The following is a 20606-nucleotide window of genomic DNA, read 5'->3' on the forward strand; positions in this document are numbered from 1 at the left end:
TCAGATTAAAAAAAAAAAAGAAAGAAAGAAAGCAAAAAAAGATAATGTGTCTACATTGCTCCTGTTTCCCAAATCCCTGCTGTTGTCCCTGCACAGATCACGAGCAGTGTGTGCCTGCTGGTGCCCTTGTTTGTCACACGGTACCTGTGGCCCTTTCCGAAGGCTTTGATGCTCCTTCCTGGCTCTCCTGTGTTTGGGTATCCAGTTTCCTGTAGTCTTTCCTCACTCCTAAGCCCTATTTACTGCCCTTTTCCAGGTGCTGCTTTGCCCTCGGTTGCTTCCCATGTAACTGTACCGAGCCTCTGTGTGCGTAGGTATTTGTGCTTTCCTTCCCCCCTGCCACATTCCAGGCAGTGATCCTGCTGCCAGCTGACTCACCAGGCTGGGGACACAAGGTCAGGCTGTAAGACAACGAGGCTGCCAATTTAGCAACATCATCCCCTGGATCAGAACACAGAGGTTTTGTTTGTCAGCATCCTCAAATTATCAGGATCTGCTGCCCTGAAGTCCATTAAGCAACGATCGCGTTTCCTGTGGGTGCGTGGTTTGCTCTCGAGGTAACCCTGCTGAAACCAGAGCTAGGATAATACTAAATATATTTATTTCTAGTCTAAGATTCCCAAAATTTGGTTCCCAATGAAGTAAAGTAGTATTTGAAGCAATCTGGTGTCTGGGCTGTTGTTCCTTTGAGATTGCTTCCTCCAGGGGGGGAGTTCAGTCCAGGCATGATCAGCAGGGTTTTGAAGAGAGGAACATTTTTGCACCTGGACTGCGCTGTCCTGTGCAGCAAACCTTAAGTACGGGCAGAACCAACCCAGATCCATGAGGAAAAGAGGCAGGATTCTCCCAAAGACTCTGCTGAGAGGCAGGTAGTGCTATGGAGCAAATTCAGTGTTAAAATTCTTAAACAGTGTGGAGAGGGGACGAATACCAAGCACTGCCCGTGCCACCCAGCTGTGAGAGGAGGGAGGAGTTATTTGCTTCTGCACATTTAATGCTTTGTCTCTGTTTTGCCCCCCGTAGTAACTGCTTTCCAGCAGTGGACAATACTGTTAGTAGTTAAAAAATGTTAAATTGTTTCACAAAAGTAAAAATACCATTTTCCTTATTTTTCAATGACAGTTGGAACATGGCCCCCATTTTCCCCCAAATTTGAAGATTTATTTTCCTCATTGCTGTACCTTTCTTTGCACCTTTCTCTAGCCCATCATATTTTTAATGATTAATCATTGAAAAGTGGGAGGAAAATGAGGTGGGAAAAGCTTTGTGTTTGCATTTGAGATGAATCCATTAACTGGTTTTTAATGTATGTTTTAAAACCAAGTGAAAAATCCGAACTAATTTTGCTGCTTATTTATGTACTTTACCACATGACAGTTCACTAGTATGTGAAAAAAAGATGTTGTTTGAGGGACAATGTAGGTGATGTAGACAAAACCAAAACTTGACTTGAATAAACAGCAACTGGCAGATGAATCCGAAGTGAAAGGCTGGGTATTTGTCCTTTTAACCCACCAAAAAGCACATGACATCAGAACAGCCTTCTACAGTATTTGCAATTTCCTCTGATATCCCCAGTGAACCAGAGGAGCTCTGTGGATGCTTCACTACCAAAAATAGACCTCACTGGTGCTGGGCTTTCACTCATTTGATCTCTGCTGTGGAAACCACTAACGGTGTGTTACTGAAACTGCCATTCTGAGGAGGGAAAAAAAGGAATCTTCTTTGTTTTCCTCCTTGTTTGCTGCTGTAGGGCAATGAACTTACAGTTACTAACAAAGAAAACACTGTTGGAGTGGAGCCTCTGTGCAAGGCAAGGCTGGAGCAGTGCAGTTTTTGGGTGGGTTTTTTTTACCTTTCAAAATATCAGGAGAAAACAGGAAACTTGCAAAAGTTGATGTTTTCTTATCTAGAGTGCTCTAAGAGCTCAGTGTTTCCATCAGTGTAACAGGGCTAAACTAGCACAGGTTTGCAGTTCTACAAGTCAGAGGCAGTCCCATTTCCTGGGACTCTGTCAAACATTTTTGTCCATTGATTAGTTGGCTCAGCAAACCAAAATGTGCAGTTTGCATATTTCAAAATATGTCTCTGCTTAATGAAAAAAAAGAAAAATGCACCGGAAAAAAAGTGCCCTGTTGTTTAAATGGAAATGTGAGTAAAGGTTTTATTATAATATATAGTGAATGTACTTTATTACATCATTTTAAACAAAAATCATATCCTGTTTTTGGAATGCTGCTTAATGCTGACCAACATAATTTCATATTTTGTACTGTCTTTTCAGTCCAGTTTTTATTCTTACCCCTCATTTATCTTATTTCAACAGTCACAAATTCCAAAAGACATAATTCTAATTCCCACAGAAATACATATCAAGAGATCCAAGAGATTCTGGGAACAAATTCAAGATTTTTATAACACAGTAAAAAGCAACAGGCACGAAAAGAATAGATGGGCAGAAGGAGATCCTTGAGAGAGATGTTTGTGCTTGCACTGCAGAGCAGGAAGCATGGCCAGGTTGGTAGCTCACTGGCCTACGGTGTCAGAAGGTCAGATCACACACTAGGATTTGGGCTCATCCCAAATGTTGACACAGTATGGAAGGGGAAGGGAAAGGGAAAGGCATGTGACAGTAAATGTTGATTGGAAATATCCATCAGTGGACCTGGGAGAGGAAAGGCCACTGCAGAATCAACACAAAGGTTCTTCTTCTTCTGTTCCTAAATGTTGAATTAGGCTGGTAACAAGCACCAGATCTGGTGAAGAAGACTCTACTTACTGACACCAAACATCCTTTAATAATAATTGAATTTTAATTAAATGTGATTGAGTACATATTCCCATCTGACAAAAAGAGAATCTCACCATGCAGAAAGCTAAAATTCAGTGAGTGCCCCTTGGCTCAGCATTCTGGCCTTAAAAATACTGTGCCATGCCAGTTCAGGTAAAGCCAGAGGATCATCGTGGAATGCTTAGATATCCTAAATCTACATTTCATCTTCTCTTTTCATTGCATCTCAGCCTTGCCTGGTTGATCCTTTCCCAGCTTTTAACCTTTCAGATACAATCTGCAGCTGCTGGATGCGACAGGAAATGAACAGTAACAACTGGCACCAGTAACACTTCTGTGTGTGCAGCACAGCCTCAGTTTGCCTGGTACTGCTGTCCTTTTCCAAACATACTCATCATGTTTTCACTCAGTAATGCAATCACTATGATACTAACCTTCACTAGCAAAAATTCAGAAAGTCTGCTTTCATTTAATTTTAAATTTCCCAGATTTCTCACCTATTCCCTACCAATAATTTTAGTTAAAATAACAAGCTAAAGCAATACTGCAGCCTACAAGAAGCATCTTGCCAGAAATGTGCATGTACCTGTTTCTAATACAGATCTTGATTATAGGGTTTTCATACCCTTGTGCATCTCACTGTACCTCAGTTCAAGTCCATCTGTTAAATAACAGCATTTGGAAAGAAAATAATGCTGCCTTCTCAGAAGGATTCACACTGTAATCTTCTGGATTTAATGATACTAAAATTCTTATAATAATTCATCTTGGAAAGGACATATGGGATCATCTCATGATCTGGTACAACCCACAGCCCAGTGCAGCACCAAATTGAAAGCTGGCTTTAATTTCAAGGTCAGATAAATTGCCCAGGGCCTTGTGTCCACCTCAGCTTTGAGTATCCCCAAAAATGGAGATTTCAGAGTCTCTCAAAGCAATGTGGTTCATTACTGATAATGATCACTGTGGAAAAAAATTTCCTTTTTATTGGCATAAAATATTCTGAAATCTACTGACTAAAGAAAAAAGGTGAAGAACAAAATATTAGTTCTCTACTCAAGTCATATTTTCCCAACAAACTTACTAGCAAAGATATTGAGCATAGAGAGTTACTAGTCTGAAAGAGAGGATGGGTTAAACACATAGTTGTGAAACACATTTTATGCAAGGGAATGATTTCTATAATGTGATGCTTGTAACTGCATTTGGTGATCTGGCAGAAAGGGTCCTCAGATTACTTGTTTATTCTTAATCTCTAAATTGTTCCAAATGGATTTTAAAGTCATTTTTCTAAATCACTGACGTGCCTGCCTGTCATTGTAGTGAATTAATCAAGCTCATTATTCAGTGATAAAGCTCTGAATTTCATGGTTCCTAGAACCACACCTCAAGTGTTATCAAGGGTCAGTTTATTCCCATGTTAAAAGCAAAAACATGAGTGGAAGGCAATGTTCTCTTTCACATACCCACCTCACACTCTGAGCCAAAAGGCCCTTCCAGTGTCACAGTAATTTCCTGCTGGAGGAATGTTCCTACTGCTTGGTTTAATTTGAAGAGTTGAACAGCATCATGAGCCTTTCACAGGGTAAATGGCTTGGCCCAGCAATTTTGGCTTTTTGCAGGATCCTCTCAAATGTACAAATCAATTATACGACTTCCATGCTGAGAAAACACATTAACTCTAAAATGCACAGCAGTAGCCTGGTCTCAATAAAAATATTTAAAACCTACTCTTAAACTATAACTCCAAGTTGCAGTTGAATATGAAATATCCATTTCCAGCCAACTACATCCAATTTCTATCATGCTTTGGAAGGTGTATATGCACTAGGAATATTAAAAGCCAAACCCCCCCAGCAGCTCAGGGTGAAACAGGGAAAGACTTCAGACCTTTCCAGACATGCTCAGGCAGAAATGCAATGAGCCTTGTGACTTCACAGCAGGCATCTGTTCAAAGTATGTGCAGCACAGAAGTAACCCTTGGCCTTACATATTGCAGAACTGCAAAAACCCCAAACTTGTCGTTCCAGGAACAACACAATCCATTAAAATGATTAATTCTCAGGAGTTTCTTCCAGAGATTAAGAATAATAAGACAATTAAGCTTGGGGCAAAAAGTGACTCTTGCAGTGTCACAAAGTCCATCAGAGAATCTCTTGTGCCTCCAGTGATGAAACAGGCCTTAGAAAAATATAAAAATTTGCATGAAATCTAGTGAGGACAGATAAAGGCAAACTCCCATATCAGTGTTACAGGTACTTGTGCTTACACTGTAGGAACAGCTTTCAGTTTAACATGTTGCACAGCAGGAAGGCAGGAAATTTTTCACAAGGCTAAAATTATTACGTATATTCAAGGCCTTTCAACATAATTGGTTATTGTGACAGATTCCACTGAAACACTCACAGGATGCAGTTCTTACTCTGGAAATGAAGGTTTCCAGTGGAGAGTTGTTCCCATGTAAAATGTTCCTGCCTCACAGCAGGATTTCAGGATACATTTATAACTCAGATTTCAGATGAGAATAATTGTTTATGGACAGGTTCTCAACATGCAGGGAATACTGAACTACAGAGACAGATGACATCCTCTTTTCGTGTTCATATATATAATCCTAATTAATATGCTCATTGGCAGGTGCAGAGAATAATTAGTAGGATGCTTAAACACCAACTTTATTTATCTTACTGATCAGGATTCCTCCTAAATCTGCAGTTATAAGACAGAGTAGTAGGAAAAAAAATCAGCAAAACTAATCTTGCTAAAAAGATTTGTTCGTTTTTATTGCTTAGTTCTAATACAATTTACTCCTTCAAAACCCTTTTAAAAAACAAAAAAAGCAGCCCATGATATCACCCTCTCATTTGTGACCTGCCCAGCAGGGCCACTCTTAAACACAACAGACAGAACAAGAACATGGATAAAATAATGATTTATTGGAAGCAAATATTCACACAAAGTAAAAAGGCAATCATTTCAATCATTTGGTTTTTAACAAGACAAAGCTACCCCACTACAAGATTTACCCAGAAACAGGATTAGATTCAGGAACAATGCAGTATATTTTAAATCCCTGAGATTGAGGTCCTCTCATCTTTTATGCACTCCCTGCCCCACCTCCCACAAAGGTGCTGGAAATTTGATTTTCTGCTCAGTTGAGCTTTTAGGGCATTACCATCCAAAATTACAGTTTCAGTCTTTAGATCAGCATGAAATTTAAAAATGCAAGCAAGCCCAAGCTGCAGCTGATGGTGGTGTTACCTTGTCAGTGCCCAGCTCCTCAGCTAGGAGATGGAAAAAGAATCTAATACAGCTCAAGGCATAACCCAACTAAAATAAAATTCTTTCCAATATTAGAGGTAGATTTTATCCAGTGTAATATATAACAGCCACTCCTGTAAGTGCAGAGCTCTTGGAATTGAAGAATTAAGATCAATTTCGAGCTATATTCTCTTAGAATAATTAAGGCAAGCTTTTTGTATATCCTTCAAGAAAGCAGGCACACCACTCTGTAAAGAGAAAAGTGGAAAAGTTCATTCTTACATAATGCAATAAATAAGAACTATAAGCAAGATGAGAATTCCCATTATATAGATCAAGGCCTCCAAACAGATACAGTTCTAAGATACAATTCTAAGATCTGGTACAAAGCAGCAAAGCATTCCTTTAATACTTTGGGAACAGACTGCATTATTGAAGTTTGCTTGTCTTTAGGCTATTCATGTATGCTCATGGATTTTTTCAGCCACCCACCTGGCTGGCTAACCAAAGGAATTCGTCAGGAATTAAGAAAAGAATAAATTAGTACTACTGTCATGAGAGCAGACAATAGTGAGACTCTAAAAACAGGACTGTGCAAGAGCCAGAAAGGTGGATACATCCATTTCAGAAAAAATAACTCTACCCAGCAGGCAGAAGATGGGTATGGATGCAGTGACTCCCTTGTTTGGAATGGATTAGCAAATATCACTGTGTGTTAACCTTCCCTTACCTTGGCAGCCCAGTTGACCAGCCACGATGGGATCATGCCACCAGGATTATCAAAGTAGTACATATAGACTGCAGAGGAGAGAGAAGTTACCAGAAAGTTCTCTGAGTACCAGCTCTAACACCCCACAGCAAAAGCTGTCGGTGTGCAGGACTGAGGCACCAAGTACAACTGTTCTGCTCTAAATTCTTCACCAAAAAATCAGCTTGTCCTGAAGTGGAATGTGAAGTAACTGTGAAGCATTGCCAGTGAAGCTGACAGAGCCATAACATTATTGCAAAGCGTTTTAGGCACCCTGTTTTATAAAATAACGTTTTTAAAGGACTAATCTCAGATAGCAGAAAACCTCCAGGCAAATCCTTTCATCTCTACATCTGTCAAACATGATACTCAAATCATTGCTGAGTTAAGCAGATTGCAGCAGACTTTCCCCCACTGAACTGGCTGGCAGGAAAAGAAGTGCACGCTGAGGGTGGGGTGGGATGGGGGAACAGAATGGTCAGTAATCTATTCTTAACTACCCAGCCCAACTGTTGAATAAAAGATTCTTCACAGTAGCACAGTGCACTGGACATTCTCAAAAGTTACATTCATTTTAAAGTGTTCCCAAGGCTCAGTGCATTCACTTCATTGTAACGGTTTTCAGCTTAAAATTTCCAGTCCCCTTCTTTATGCATTTTGCTAATCCACACATTCTCTTCCTACATGACTTGTGACACATTTTCTTGGCCTCTTACCTTTAGATCCAGCCTTGCCATCACTTTCAATTGCCATGCTTTGTTTATAGCTTTTAACTCTGATAATACCGGGCTTTTCAGGGCACTGAGGAACAGACACACTTTGAGCCAACACAACCCAGATCTTCCTCCCATCCACATCCATCTCCCGACGTTCCCGAACGTAGACATACTGTGCTCAGAGTTGAGGAGGAACGTCAAAACACTGTCAGCTTGATGTGTGAGAAACTGACAAGTGAATTCCATCACAAACAGCAGCTCCTTCAAGTTACTGCTCGTGCTTCTACAGGATTCAATCCTGCCGAGTAATAACGCAGCTATGTGAGCTCGAGTTGTGTGTGGGAAGAGGCACCCACGCTCTTCCTCACACTGTGCATATTCATGTTAACATGAGGACTGCAAGATCTTAGATCAAGAGCAGCAGAGCAGTGGAGTCAGCTCATTGTTGGGATTCCTGGATGACCAGGGAACAAAAACTGCCACGGGAACAAAAGCTTGAAAGGATACATCTCTGTTTGACAGAGGGAAAGGGTACTTCACTTCCCAGTAGATTACTTTTTCACCATCGTATGTTTTCTCATACAGTTCTACAGTTGAAAGAGGAAGATTGTGAGATATTTTGAATTTCTACTGCAACAGGACTATAGATGACATCAAGAGCTGCTCAGATTTCTGACATGAGCACATTTTACACGCAACCCTGAAGTCAAAATTGATATGTATGTAAAGTTGTAGCAGTAGAAGACATTAAAAAGTTCTATAGCAGGGTTGTTCAGGAACCAAATACACAAAAATAGGTGGTGTGTTTTCCTATGGCTACTGGATTCCTTGGTGGGAAAAAAAAAAAACCCAGAACAATTCTGGAGGAGGCAGAGTGAAATTCCTCTCCAGCCAGTTTGCTCATTCAAAGCCTTGCCACCTCAAAGCTTTTCCCTTGCATATTCTGCACAATTCGCACGTCACTATCCTTGTAAATTATTCTGAGTTAACATGGAACTAGGATGAGTGCAGCTTTCTAACACCTCAGGAGGTCTTACATGAGGGATTAATGAAACTTCCAAAAGCTATCAGGAATTTCACAGCAGTACAGACAGGCAACTGAGGGGCTCTACATCCCCTAGAGCTAATGCCCACAGCCAGCCACATCCTTTCAGTGCTTTTGAAAAGGAGGCCAGAACAGACTGATAGTCTCATTGCCAAGGCAAGAACAGTGCCAGAGATGGGAGATTGTTTCCCTATATAACATGTTCCAAACCAGGCTTCTGTTAGGATGCCCTGAAATCAGCTGTCACCCACAAAAACAGCTTCTCCTCTTCTCCAGGCTGCAGCAGTACTGGAAGCACCTGGTGTTGTAATAACCCACAGCATTATGCTTTCCACCAGAGGTCACTGGAGCATTGGATTATTCACTTTGCTTTCATTTCTAACCACAGGACTTTCCTTTTTCAAAGGCATTAAGACACCGTTTTAAAGAAACTGATAAACTGTTATTACCTAACTGATCTACCTTTGTACCTTCACAATTCCAGGAAAAGCACACGACTAGGTAAGCCAAGTCCCATTTGTATTCACTTTAGTCTGTCAGTGCTAGGGGATCTAGAAGTACAGCTTCTGATCAAAGCAGAATTCAGTGCATTTTAATCAATACCCAGATTTCATTTAGCATCACTACACGAGATCACAAATGCATTCTATCATAACAGGCACAGCAGCACTCGCTGCTCCAACAGCCAGTTATTATTGTTAAGTTATTGGGAAGTACGATCTCAATCACGACAGTGTTGCAATCAGGAGCAGCGAGTTTCAGCATTGGTCAGGCCCACCCATTTTATATCATGCCACAGAAGCATTTGGTTCCTTTATCACTACTCTGCAGTTTAGTCACAGATTCCCTGCTGAACTGGCAGCTGCAGCACAAGCCAGACCTCAGGTTGTCCACATCTTGTAGATATTCTGGACCACGCAGGAGCAGTTGCCTTTTCAATAAAGAGGCAGGTTTTTATTGCAATGCCAGCCAGCAGTTCAGCAGAGAGCTCTCCTTTGGATTGCCACTGTTGCCCAGCTGTAAGAGCACCAAGGAATACAAACAGTAATACAAAGAGCAAGAAGGCTCTCAGTGGAAGTTTTCTGGGGTTTGTCCCTAAATGTGAAAGGAGAAAAAACATACTTAAATAGGCTACACTGAAAATGTTGGCTGGCACTATTTCATCATATGTACAGTTAAAGAGTAGTTGGGCTTGTGGCAATTTTGAAGCTGGAAGGAAAGCTTTGGGTTATGTTTATGCCCTTCCCAGATGTTAACTCTTGAAATGCTGGACTTAAAGGCACCAGCACAAGTATAAATTCACAGATGAACAAACCACGGTCAGCAAGGACATAAATGTCAGCTCTGCAACATTATCTAGTTTTTAGTTTAAGGGTGTAGCTTCCCCAACAGCTTCCTTTCTTATCTCTAAGAAGTCATTGGAAAAAAAAAAAAAAAGCTGTTTGTTTAAGAAAGATTGAGTTCTCCTACAGGCACTTCAGGACTACTAAATTAACTCAACATAATATTTTACATCCAGTATGATAATGTTGAGTGCCAGTCTGGCTCCTTTTGCTTCTTTAACGGCAAAGAGGCCTTTGCTACAAGAAAGCTGCTGACCATTTTGACAAATAAGACTTGTTGATGAAGACACCACCACTTCAAACTTGATCAAGTACTGGCATGAGTCAAATGTGGTTCTCTGTATCAATACAGCCACAGGCATTACCTGTAAAAGTTCACCATGGAACTGTCCTAAACCTAACAAGCAAAACATTTAACAATCCTTTGGGCTTTAGCACGTTCTATTTTTAGCAAAACACTTTGACCATGTTTCAGTTTTATTGGCTTGAAGTGATTCCAAGTACAGGCTTAAAAAGGAAAGGCTCCCCATCTTTAAAATAAATGGATTACTGGATGCTTGCATCAGCTGAATCCTTACCTTGTAACTGCTGACTTAAGATGTTTTAACATCATATGGATATCCAAGTTCAATGCCCTTTTCCAAAGACAACATTAAATAAAAACAACTAAATTAGTTATTCCTTTCTCTGTAAAAGCCAAAGTCACCAGCTATTCTCTCGATACACCCATTCCTGATGGTAAAAGGTGCCAAGAACAACCAATGCTTTCAGGAAAGTCATTCCATCACACCTCAAACTGATGCAAACCAGAGGAAAATGTTTCACAATGAGAACAATCAGCCATTGAAATAATCTCGCCAGGGAAGTGGTGGATTCCCCAAAACAGACATTTTTAAGACTTCAGCTGAGCAGGGTGCTGGGTCATCTTGTCTTTTGTCGAGGAAGGTTGGACCAGATGATCCCAGAGGTCCCTTCCCCACCCCTGGTATTCTGTGATCACTGCTCCACTGTGATAGGTGAAGATGTTCAGAAGGTACCATCTCCACTTCTCCCTGGAACATCTGCTAAAATTTAACCCAAGAATTACAACAATCAGAAGCTACGAGGTGCTCCAGCATAACCAGTGATGCCAATTATATGCTTTAACCAACATGGAAAGAATTCACTCCAGAGGCAAGACATATGCTGTTGAGACATTAGCTGTTCCATATCAGTGTTTACTTGTATATTTGCAGAGGGCAACCTTATCCCAAAAAGATACTGAAGTCTGGCCCAAAGTCTTTGGATGCAGCAACTTCAAAGTACCTTTGAGGAAAGCTTTAGTGGGAAGAATCCACGTGGACTAAAGCTGGCTTTTACACTGCCTAGATGAGCTTACCTTTAACATACTGATCCCACTGTTTTCTGAAATCTAAGTCCATGTAGACATCTGCACACAGTTCTGGGGGACAGTCAGCAAGACCACCAAAGATTTTATACTCATAAAGTCCTGATTGCTGTGGAAACAGAATGGGGAGAGGAAAAGTCACACAGGAAAGGGAAGTACTCTGCATCAGGGAGAACAGCTGAAGGAAGTTAGGTGGAGCACAAGCTACAAATACGCTCAAGAGCTGTGAAAGCAAATCTTCAAAAAACAATGCAAGATTCAGTCTTTAACCTCTCGACTTTTTGATCTATACATGAAAGTTTAAACCCAGGCAGGCTGACCTGCCCTGCACAATGGCTGTTCCTTCCCTTACACTAGTACCTTTTTACTTCATCTGTACTTCCAAAGGGAGCATGTTTCTACACACACACACCCCTTTTCAAAAAAAAAAAAAAAAGAAAAAAAGGGAAAAAAAAAAAAAGACAGACACTTCTAAATGTTTTTTAGCTTCAGAAGCACCCTGTACTCCATCAGCACATTAATTCCTGCATGGATACCTGGTAGATACTTCAGCCTTGCCTGTGTTGTGTGCATTCATTGATAAGCTTGCCTTGCTACTGCCAGTTACCACATCCACACTGTAAACAGGGACCATTTATCACCAAAAAAATTCCAATGTCTATGAAGTGATGTGTTTTTAAAGAGGCTTTCCCCACCCCACTTTGCCTTTTGCACAGACCTGTATGTTTGCTGTTTTTGCTGACATGACCATGTCTGAAATGATTTTTCAGAATACAAAGTCGCCACGCAAGGAACACATGAAATTCAGGTTTGTAAGGAGCTGAGAGGAAACTATGATCACCGAGCTAAAGAAATAGGGTATTTATATATGGGTTTTAAAAATATAGATTATAAATATTTATTTTATATATATTGTATAAATATAATATATCTTATTAAAATATAATGATATAGTATTATATATTATATATGTATCTACATTATATATTTTATATTTATATAATATATAATATGTATCATATATTACATAATATATTATATAATTAATTATATAAATATACTATATAATATATTATATAAATATAATATATGTTATTATTTATTCCATTTATATATGGATTTAAAAGTCATTCATAAATCATAAATCTGCATCAGAATACAAAACATTCACTGTCAATCACTTACAAGTCAGTTCCAGAAGCCTAAACTACTGAAGTTATTCCCCCATAAAGGGGTGGAATTTAATTTCAACCCTTCCTGAACTACCTCCCGATTTTAGAGGGAGAATGGTGGGAAATCAGTGTGAAGGGAGCTTTGGAGAGAGGCGAGAAGGGAGGCGGAAGCCTGGAGACCAGGAGGATGCTCTGGCACGGGAGATGCTCGGGAGCAGGTGTGCAGGGACGGAGCTCCCGTCACCACACAGAGAGGGCTCGGGAGAGCACAGCAAACACCCCGACAGGCCCACGGCTGCTCCCACCCACCACCGGGAGCACCTTCCACCGGGAATTCCTGCAGCCCCCAGCTGTCCGCAGCCCTGCGAAGCCTCGGGCTCCCCGGCCGTCTGCGCGGGCGGAGGGGTCACCGCGGCCGAGCAGCTTTTGCCATCAGCAGTTAATGGCATTACCCACAAAGCTGCTTCCCGGGAGCCCGGCGTAAACCGAGCCCGGCCCGGCAGCGCCAGCCTGGCCTGTGCGGGGCACCGGGGACGTGCCGGGCCCCCCATCCCGGGCATCCAGCGCCCCCCGGGCCGCTCCGGGAGCCCGCCCGCGCACCTCGTGGAACAGGCGGTAGATCCGCACGCCCATGGTCTCCACCAGCAGCTGCCACGGCCCCTCCGCGCCCGGCGCCGGCTGGTCCAGCTCCCGGCAGGCGGCACGGAACTGCTCCTCCGAGAAGCGCCGCGGCTCCTCCGCCTCCATCCCCGGCGGTTCCTCCATCCCCGGTGGCTCCTCCATCCCCGGTGGCTCCTCCATCCCCGGCGGGCGGGCGGGCACAGCCCACGGCCGGGCCGCCCCGCCCCGCGCCCGCCCCGCACAGCCCGCGGGGCCGGGGGATGCGGGTTCGGAGCATCGCTGCCCTGCAAGGGTGCTCCGTGCGCTCCCGCCTCTTGCGGGGTCTCAGCCGCTCGTTTGGTGGCTTTAAATGTGCGTGTCATCAGCCTGGTGCCGGAACGGGAACAGATTCCATGAAGGTGATGGTCAGGGTTTTCCCTTTCGGGTGTTCCCTAAGGATAGAGGTTGAACACTGTGGTCACGTGTAATTTTTTTGTATTTTTTTTCTTTAATTTTTATTTTGTGTTTTTGTACCTTTTCACTCTCTAAAAAGCAGTTCTCCTTATGGAGTGTATGAATGAGAATATATAAAGAACCCACAAATGCTGTACAGCTGGTTGGTAGGGGTGACCCTGGCTCACCCCACCGAGACCCAGCCATCTCGGCAAAGAGGAGGGGGCAGTGGGCTCTGGCCCATGGCAATCTGGGATGCACTGGGTACACAGGATAGAAGGAGACAGAAAACTCTCTCTGGGCTGAGCTCCCTGGCAGGAGAAATCCACTGAGATGGACACACTTCACATCTTGCTTAGGTTCCTGCTGTGTGACACCACCTATAACAGTGTGAGGCTGCCACACACAGACAAAGCATCAGGCCCTCAAAATGTAACTGGTTAAAGCCAGTTTTCTCCTGGGAGTTGTAAATCTGTTTTCATTACAGCTTTATTCTTCTAATTCCTGTGAGATATTCCTACTGAACACTGTGTCTTCAGAATAAAACACAAGGCAGCTCTGAGCCATGGGACGTCATCAAACCTACTGACTGGCAGCACTAGCCCAGTGTACTTGGTGGTAACCTCTGTGCAAGGCTGGAATAATGTACTATTTTCTAGCTTCCCTGCCAAAGGGTTGAGCTCTTTGACAAAGAGTTCACTTATGTCAGCTGTCCTTTCCAGTTCCAGTCAATTGGTTTGCAAGCAGTGCATGAAGATTTCTGGCTGACTGCTTTGGACATACAAGCTGATCATCATCTCTGCACAGTCCAGAAAACTTTTGGAGAGCTTTGGCAGAAGGCAAGATGGTATTTCACAAACTTCCCCCCCAGAATGTAAATTTGATGTCAGAACTTGACCTGCAGCACCTTTATAAAATAGTATCAGTAATGGTGATAAATATCTGCTCATACCTCACCTGCTCTCACCTCCCCAGTGAAACTGCTAGGCAAACATTTCAGTTCTTTTATGTTTTGTAGTATGCTTACATGTGTTACGACCTTTTATCACTAATATTTATACAATACATATAAATACTTTGGCTTGTTTGTGTTCTTTGTAAACTACAATTGCTCTCAGTCAGCCTAGCTGGTTCTGCAAATATCATGGCAATACATTTCTTAGGGCTGAAGCCTTACAAGTAAATTCTTGGCTAAGTTGCCTCCAGTGGAGCTGTGCTGCCCACCCAACTGAGGAGCTGGTCTTTAAAATGGAATATGAGACAATGGCCTGTAGGTGAGACTGATTTAGTTTATCTTGCAGAAATATTTCTTTACTTTTCAAAGATTTTATCAGATTGCTGTCTCACTTTTACATCCCATTCCTGCTCTGAACTAGGACTCTGTGAGACTGAAAGAGCTCAGGGCTTTTGTTTGCACAGAGGTGACTTTGACCCAGTGTGGAACAGGAGGAGTTGTGAGTTGAGCTGATGTTTAACACGCAGCAAGGAAATGTGCCTGTGAGATTGCCTGATCCCTTAAGGAGCCTTGTTTGTGCAAAAGGACTGAAGTGATCACAGCTCAACGTTGGCTATTGTTTTAGGGTCAATGTCTTGCATTATATGGTTGTCTACATGGCATCAGTCAGTTGGCACAGCTGCCTGGCCCCTCCCTCCTCCCCCAGCATTTTCATGGAAAAAAAGATTTATCTCACGAGGCTACTCCAGGGACCAAAGCTTTCAAAAAAAAGCATTACTATGTGACCTTTTTTCTTGGTAAATAAGGAGTGGTGATTACTGAGAAAGCACAAACAGTTCTGAAAAGAGAGTTTATTTTCTATTTTCACGTACATTTAAGTAAGTGTTGCTATTTGTCACTTGTATGTCCATGTATTGCCCTTAGCTTAGGGACATAAGCTAAAGTTTGAACCCAAGACCTTTGGTATCTGCACTACTTGGTAGTGTGGCTTGTAGGGATGGGGTGAGTTCAGACTGACTTCCTAGAGCTCTGCTCCAACACAGTGGGATAACAACTGTTTTGGGGCAGCTGAGTCTGGGAACACAAACTCAAACTTCACATCACAGCTACCAAAGGCAGCCTAAGATACAGCACAGCCCAGTCCCACATGTGGATCAGGGACCTAACTGAATGAAAATAGAGGGTTACCATTCTGGGGCAAGAAGTGGGAGTTTCAAAAGTGCTCACAACCTGACTCCCTTATTTACTATTTCTCAGGCTTTAGGATAGTCTCTCATATGGTCTAGCAGTTCAGATACCTGGTCTTCATCCAGGTGGGTCCAGGTTGAACTCCTGGTAGGGGAAGGTTTTAATTTTATCCCTGGAAGTGTTCAAAGCAGGTTGGATGGGGCTCTGAGCAACCTGGTCTAGTGGAAAGTGTCCCTTCCCATGTCAGGGCATTGGAATGAGATGAGTTTTAAGGTCCCTTCCAGACCAAACCATCCTGTGATTTTATGATTCTCCTTAGCTGCTGCTGCTCTCCGTGGGAAATGATACCTCAAGGAAACTTGGTCTATCAATGGGATTAATGTACCTAAATCACCCCCTGTTTTTCAGAATGGAAATAATCTGTATTAATTCTACCCTAACACCTAACCTTCCTGCTACTGAAATCAATGCTGAGTAATCCACTGAATCCTATGGTGTGGAACCAAACCAGTAAACTGGACAACTCCCCCAGCAGCAAATGCTACATGGCCAGAAGTGAGAACAGCAGTGAACACTACACTGATGTTTCAGGCCCCAGGTGATTTTCAGTGTGTGCTTTGGACATGGGTATCCATGTATGGCAGGGTGCTATATTGTGTTTTCCTGCATCTGTCTCTGTGTGGCACTGGTGCACTTTGAGAAATTCTTGAAGATGAACTAAAGATGTGGGATTTTGATGGATTCAGCTGCTGTGCAGACATTTACATATTGTTGTCGTTCCATTTTACTCAGTGCACTCCAAAAACTTTGCAAAAGTGCTGAACAGTCCTAACACACAGTTTATAGAGTGTGCACATTCGTATTTCTAGTATACACAGCCAGAGCAATTATAAGCTTCTGCTACTGTTGTTTTATCAACTGCATTATGTAAAAACCTTTCTTACGAACTCTTTCATGACTTTTGCAGTTTTCAAGAAGAAAATTCTAAATCCAGAGAGCTGAGAAGTGACAACAGCATCTCCCAACGCAGCCATGTATGTGTAAGCCAGTCTGTATTCTCGTCTCTTCTATAAGTCAAAGGAAAATCTGTTTTTTCAACATCTTTAGAATATGCAGAAAATCCAGCCTGTCTAACACACCAAAAATCTTTATACATTTTATATACATTTTTTTATTCCTACGTATTTAGGCAGGAAGGGGCTTCCAGAGTGACAATCACCTCTTTTGCAAAGAACTAGCACAAGACATGCACTGCTTGAGCTGTCAGAAGGTGTCTTAAGTGGTTTATAAAGGTCTTCTTCACAGAGTTGAATTGAACCCCAAACTATGACTGCATCTGTATTTGGTATCTCATTTCAACAGAATTCCACCCAAATAGAAGAGGGTTCAGAAAATAACTGGAGTTCTGTTTTTCTGCCTTTCAATACTATACATGTTCATTATGCTGGACTCCTCTTTTTTTGTTCTTTCTTAACTACTCTTTAGATCAGACACTTCACTTACTGTTAATTTCTCAGAAGTCATCTACTATGTAGGAGAAAATCTGTGTATTTTCCCTATATACAGTATATCTAAAGACTGCATAAATTATAGTGGTCTAGGACAGACAAAGACTCATCAGTCAGGCAGTAGTTCAGCCAATGGCCTGTGTAGCTTAGCTTAAAGCTCAAAATTTTCTTTCTACTGCTGGAGAGTCCATAACAAGTGGCTGAAATGCTCCCTGTTCATTAGACTGACCATGTGCGGAGGGAACACTGTGTGCTCTTTGTGCCCTACCTACTGGTAGAGTGGGGAAACAAAACAGAAAATGTCTCTTGACACCATCCTCTAGCTTGGACAACTCACTTTTTCAGCTCTTTGTCTGCATTTCCCTTCATGTCTTTGTGCCCTGTGAGTTTTTGGGGTACTCAGTGCAGGTGGAAAAGCAAGAGAAGCCCTCTCTGCAGAGCCATGGGAGGAGATTGTTCCCACCCTGACTGAAATCTCAGCTGAATCTGCTGGATCCTACTGCAGCAGTCTCTAACACAAATCCTGGTTGTGGTGAAATTACAGTGCCTGGAGTTTCTTCTCAGGTTTCCCTCTGGCTTAGCCAGAAAGCTGCCAGGGTGGCTAAAGATTCAGAGGTTCTGTAACCAACTTACGCAAGATTGAGGATTTGACTTCTGGTGGTGTGGTGTATCCCTATGCTAATTAAAAGCACACGTCCACATAAGGAATGCAGCTCTTCAAATGGGAACTTCATGTAATTATGAAAGCAGTAGGAGATAAGAATAATTATTTTCAGTTCCAGATGTCCTGTCCTCTTCAGCACCGCAGGAAGATTAAGTGAAAGTTGGGCAGGGCAATAACAAAGTTTCACATGCACAGTGGGATAACTGATGTTGACCAAAGTACTGGTAGGATCTAATGGAGTTCAAAGAAAATTCCTTTCCATATTCTTGGTCACCAGAAAGGTTTCTCACAGTCGTTGTAGGCACATCCATTTCGTGAGCCTGATTACCCCCCCAGTGGGTGGTTTGCATAGCCATCAACCAACCAGGCTGAACTCCCTTGTGCTGTGAACTGTGTTAATGAGAGGGGAGCTACAGCCTTTCATGTGAAATGATTTGGTTCTCTGGTTTAACTGGCTTTGGACTCCTTTTGGACTCCATTCCTTGTCACAAAACACACACACAGCACGACGTGGTAAGGATAATTTACAACGTATTAAACATGTTGAAAGAGTGCTTTCTGAAAGTTTCAGTAAATGCAGTAAACTGGCATGTTGTGTCCGTGTGTGGGCTTAGGGATGAAATAAGGGAAAATTCAGTGGAGGGTTAGGGAAAAGGCAAGAAAAACTAATTGAATAGGGAGCCCACAATGGTTGTACTTTGCCAGATTAATGAGTCACTGTTTGCTGTGCTGTCAAGGCCCAGGAGACTGTTAGAAACTCAAAGGAAGCCATGAAGTATTGCAAGTGTGTTTGAGTCGGCAGAGCAACAGCATTGCTCAATTTAGGAGTAAAACTCTGCTCTCTCAGTGGGCTGCGTGGGTTCCAGAATCACACAGGCTTCTTGCTTATCATCCCAGCTCTGGGGCTGCACCTCCCTCTAAGCAGCTGTGTTAAGGCCCCAGGGAGGAGATTTTGTCATTTAGGGCAGGTCCTAAAGGGGAACTATGTATCATGGAAGCACGGCAGTCCAAATCTGTGAACCTGTAACCCCTCACTGCAGCTGTTGCTCAGCCCTGAAGTTTCCTCAGCTGTTTGCACTGAATTTCTACAGGTGCCAAACGTGCTGCTGTCTGGTCCTTCTTTCCTTACATCCTTGGAGAGCTGTGCTCAGAACACAGCAGGACCTTAAAAGGCAGAGAAAGTCACTCATCCCTTTTTTAAAAGGCCAGAGGGGTAGTGCCCAAATTGTGTGTGACCCTTCAGTGCCTGAGTGCTACAAACCCACCCTTCTAGGGGAGAGCCCACTGATCTCCCAGCACTAGAGGAGGCCTCATTCCCATCACTTTTCATGGCAGCTTTTATGCTTCACAGAAAGGATTTACAATTACACAAAGTCTAGGACAGAGTGTGACTTTCTAACCTATTTGTTAGGACATCTATTTGTGCAGAAACATGTATTCTAAACCCAGTTTAGCATTTAGTGCTTGTTTACGTGTACTTCAGATTAGTTCCTCAAAAAAAAATCAGTATTGGGAGTTATTTTATGTAATACTTTCAGGTTTTTATGTAATACTTTCAGTAACAAAGTTGGCATAGAAAAGTGAGAATGTACTAATGGAACTGTGGATGGTGTAAGCATGGGAGGGAGGTTCTCTATCAACGCAGGAGAACCAAATACTGCACTGGAAGGACTAGAGTGGAACTGATGTAATAGGACTGGGGTGAAATTTGGGTCATGCACACATGTGCTAACAGCAAGAATTTCTGATACAAAGTGAAAAATGAAACTGATACTGGAGAAAAATCCAGACATCCTGAACAATCAGAGGAAAATTATGAAATGTCAGTATTTCTGGCAGGACAGGAAAATACTTGCACTTCCATGCAGAATATTGGTAGGGCCACATGTGAAAAAATTATTGAAAATAAGCCTGAGATAGTCTCATTTATCCCTCTTAGGACAGTAGAGGTTTAATTGCCAAAAGAAAGAACATTGACTTCAGCCAAAGGCTTACTTGTCCAGGTATAATTGTCTATGAATCCATGCAGCTAGAAACAAGACAGAGGTTTCTAGAAACCAACAGAATAAATCTCACAGTGTTCCAACAGGAGGGGTAGGAAACCCAGTTGGTTTGAGGTGGAACTCAGCAAATTTAATAAAGATAGATATTACTGACACTGCTGCCTGGAATAGGAAGGACTGGACTTAATGGCCTAATGAAGTTCCCCTCGGATAGAGTTGGCTTCTGTTGTTGTTTCTGGTCAAATGCTGATATATTTGAAGGGAGCACCAGCAAACTGGGAAAAAAATGCTAATTCCTTGTGTAAAGCTGTGGAGCTTTTCCAGAACCTCCTGGTTGATTTGTCTGGAGCAGATGAACCCTTGGCAGGATCTCCATCACTGGGTGGTTCTTAACAACACACAGGGTGAAATCCTGGCCCACGTGAAGTTGGTGGAAGTTTCTCTATTAATTTCTGTGAGGCCAGGATTTCACCCTGGAAAGGGAGTCAAAAGTACATGCATGCTTTCAGAGACAGAGTGGCTGATTAAATACATCTGGTGCACTGCTCTTTTATCAATCATTGATAAAATAGTGCCTTTTAAATATAAACTTTGGGGAAGCTTAACCGCAAAATTCAAACATGTCCTTTACAAGACTTAAAAGCATAATTTGTCTGCTTTTTATCTGAAATAACAGGAATCATGGTAAAATAAAATAGCACCCACCCACATCCATCCACTCCAAACCCCCGCAGTATTTGATGTGCTGCAGAAACGAGCGATTAAAGCTTAG

General features: G+C 42.3%; 1 protein-coding gene across 1 annotated transcript; it reads right to left on the bottom strand.

Moving 5' to 3' along the window:
* Window positions 1-5708: 5708 nt before the first annotated feature.
* On the bottom strand, window positions 5709-13265 carry PCTP (phosphatidylcholine transfer protein). The gene is made up of 6 exons (XM_050319381.1): window positions 13064-13265; window positions 11283-11400; window positions 8024-8103; window positions 7517-7688; window positions 6783-6850; window positions 5709-6300 (listed from the first exon to the last, which is right to left on the bottom strand). Exons 1-6 carry the CDS (start codon window positions 13262-13264, stop codon window positions 6235-6237), a joined length of 705 nt encoding a protein of 234 aa, XP_050175338.1. The 5' UTR covers window position 13265; the 3' UTR covers window positions 5709-6234.
* Window positions 13266-20606: the final 7341 nt, after the last annotated feature.

The sequence above is a fragment of the Myiozetetes cayanensis genome, unplaced genomic scaffold (genome assembly GCF_022539395.1).
Source record: "Myiozetetes cayanensis isolate MyiCay16 unplaced genomic scaffold, myiCay2020 scf22, whole genome shotgun sequence".
Classification (NCBI taxonomy): domain Eukaryota; kingdom Metazoa; phylum Chordata; class Aves; order Passeriformes; family Tyrannidae; genus Myiozetetes; species Myiozetetes cayanensis.

Bases quoted from the DNA above. Each gene is read 5' to 3' on its own strand.
- PCTP (XM_050319381.1), bottom strand. From the start codon at position 13,264: ATGGAGGAGCCACCGGGGATGGAGGAGCCACCGGGGATGGAGGAACCG. The intron at 11,401-13,063 runs GTGCGCGGGCGG...CTGTTTCCACAG, and splicing joins TCTACCGCCTGTTCCACGAG to CAATCAGGACTTTATGAGTA. The intron at 7,689-8,023 runs GTATCCTTTCAA...CTCTGAGCACAG, and splicing joins TCCCTCTGTCAAACAGAGAT to TATGTCTACGTTCGGGAACG.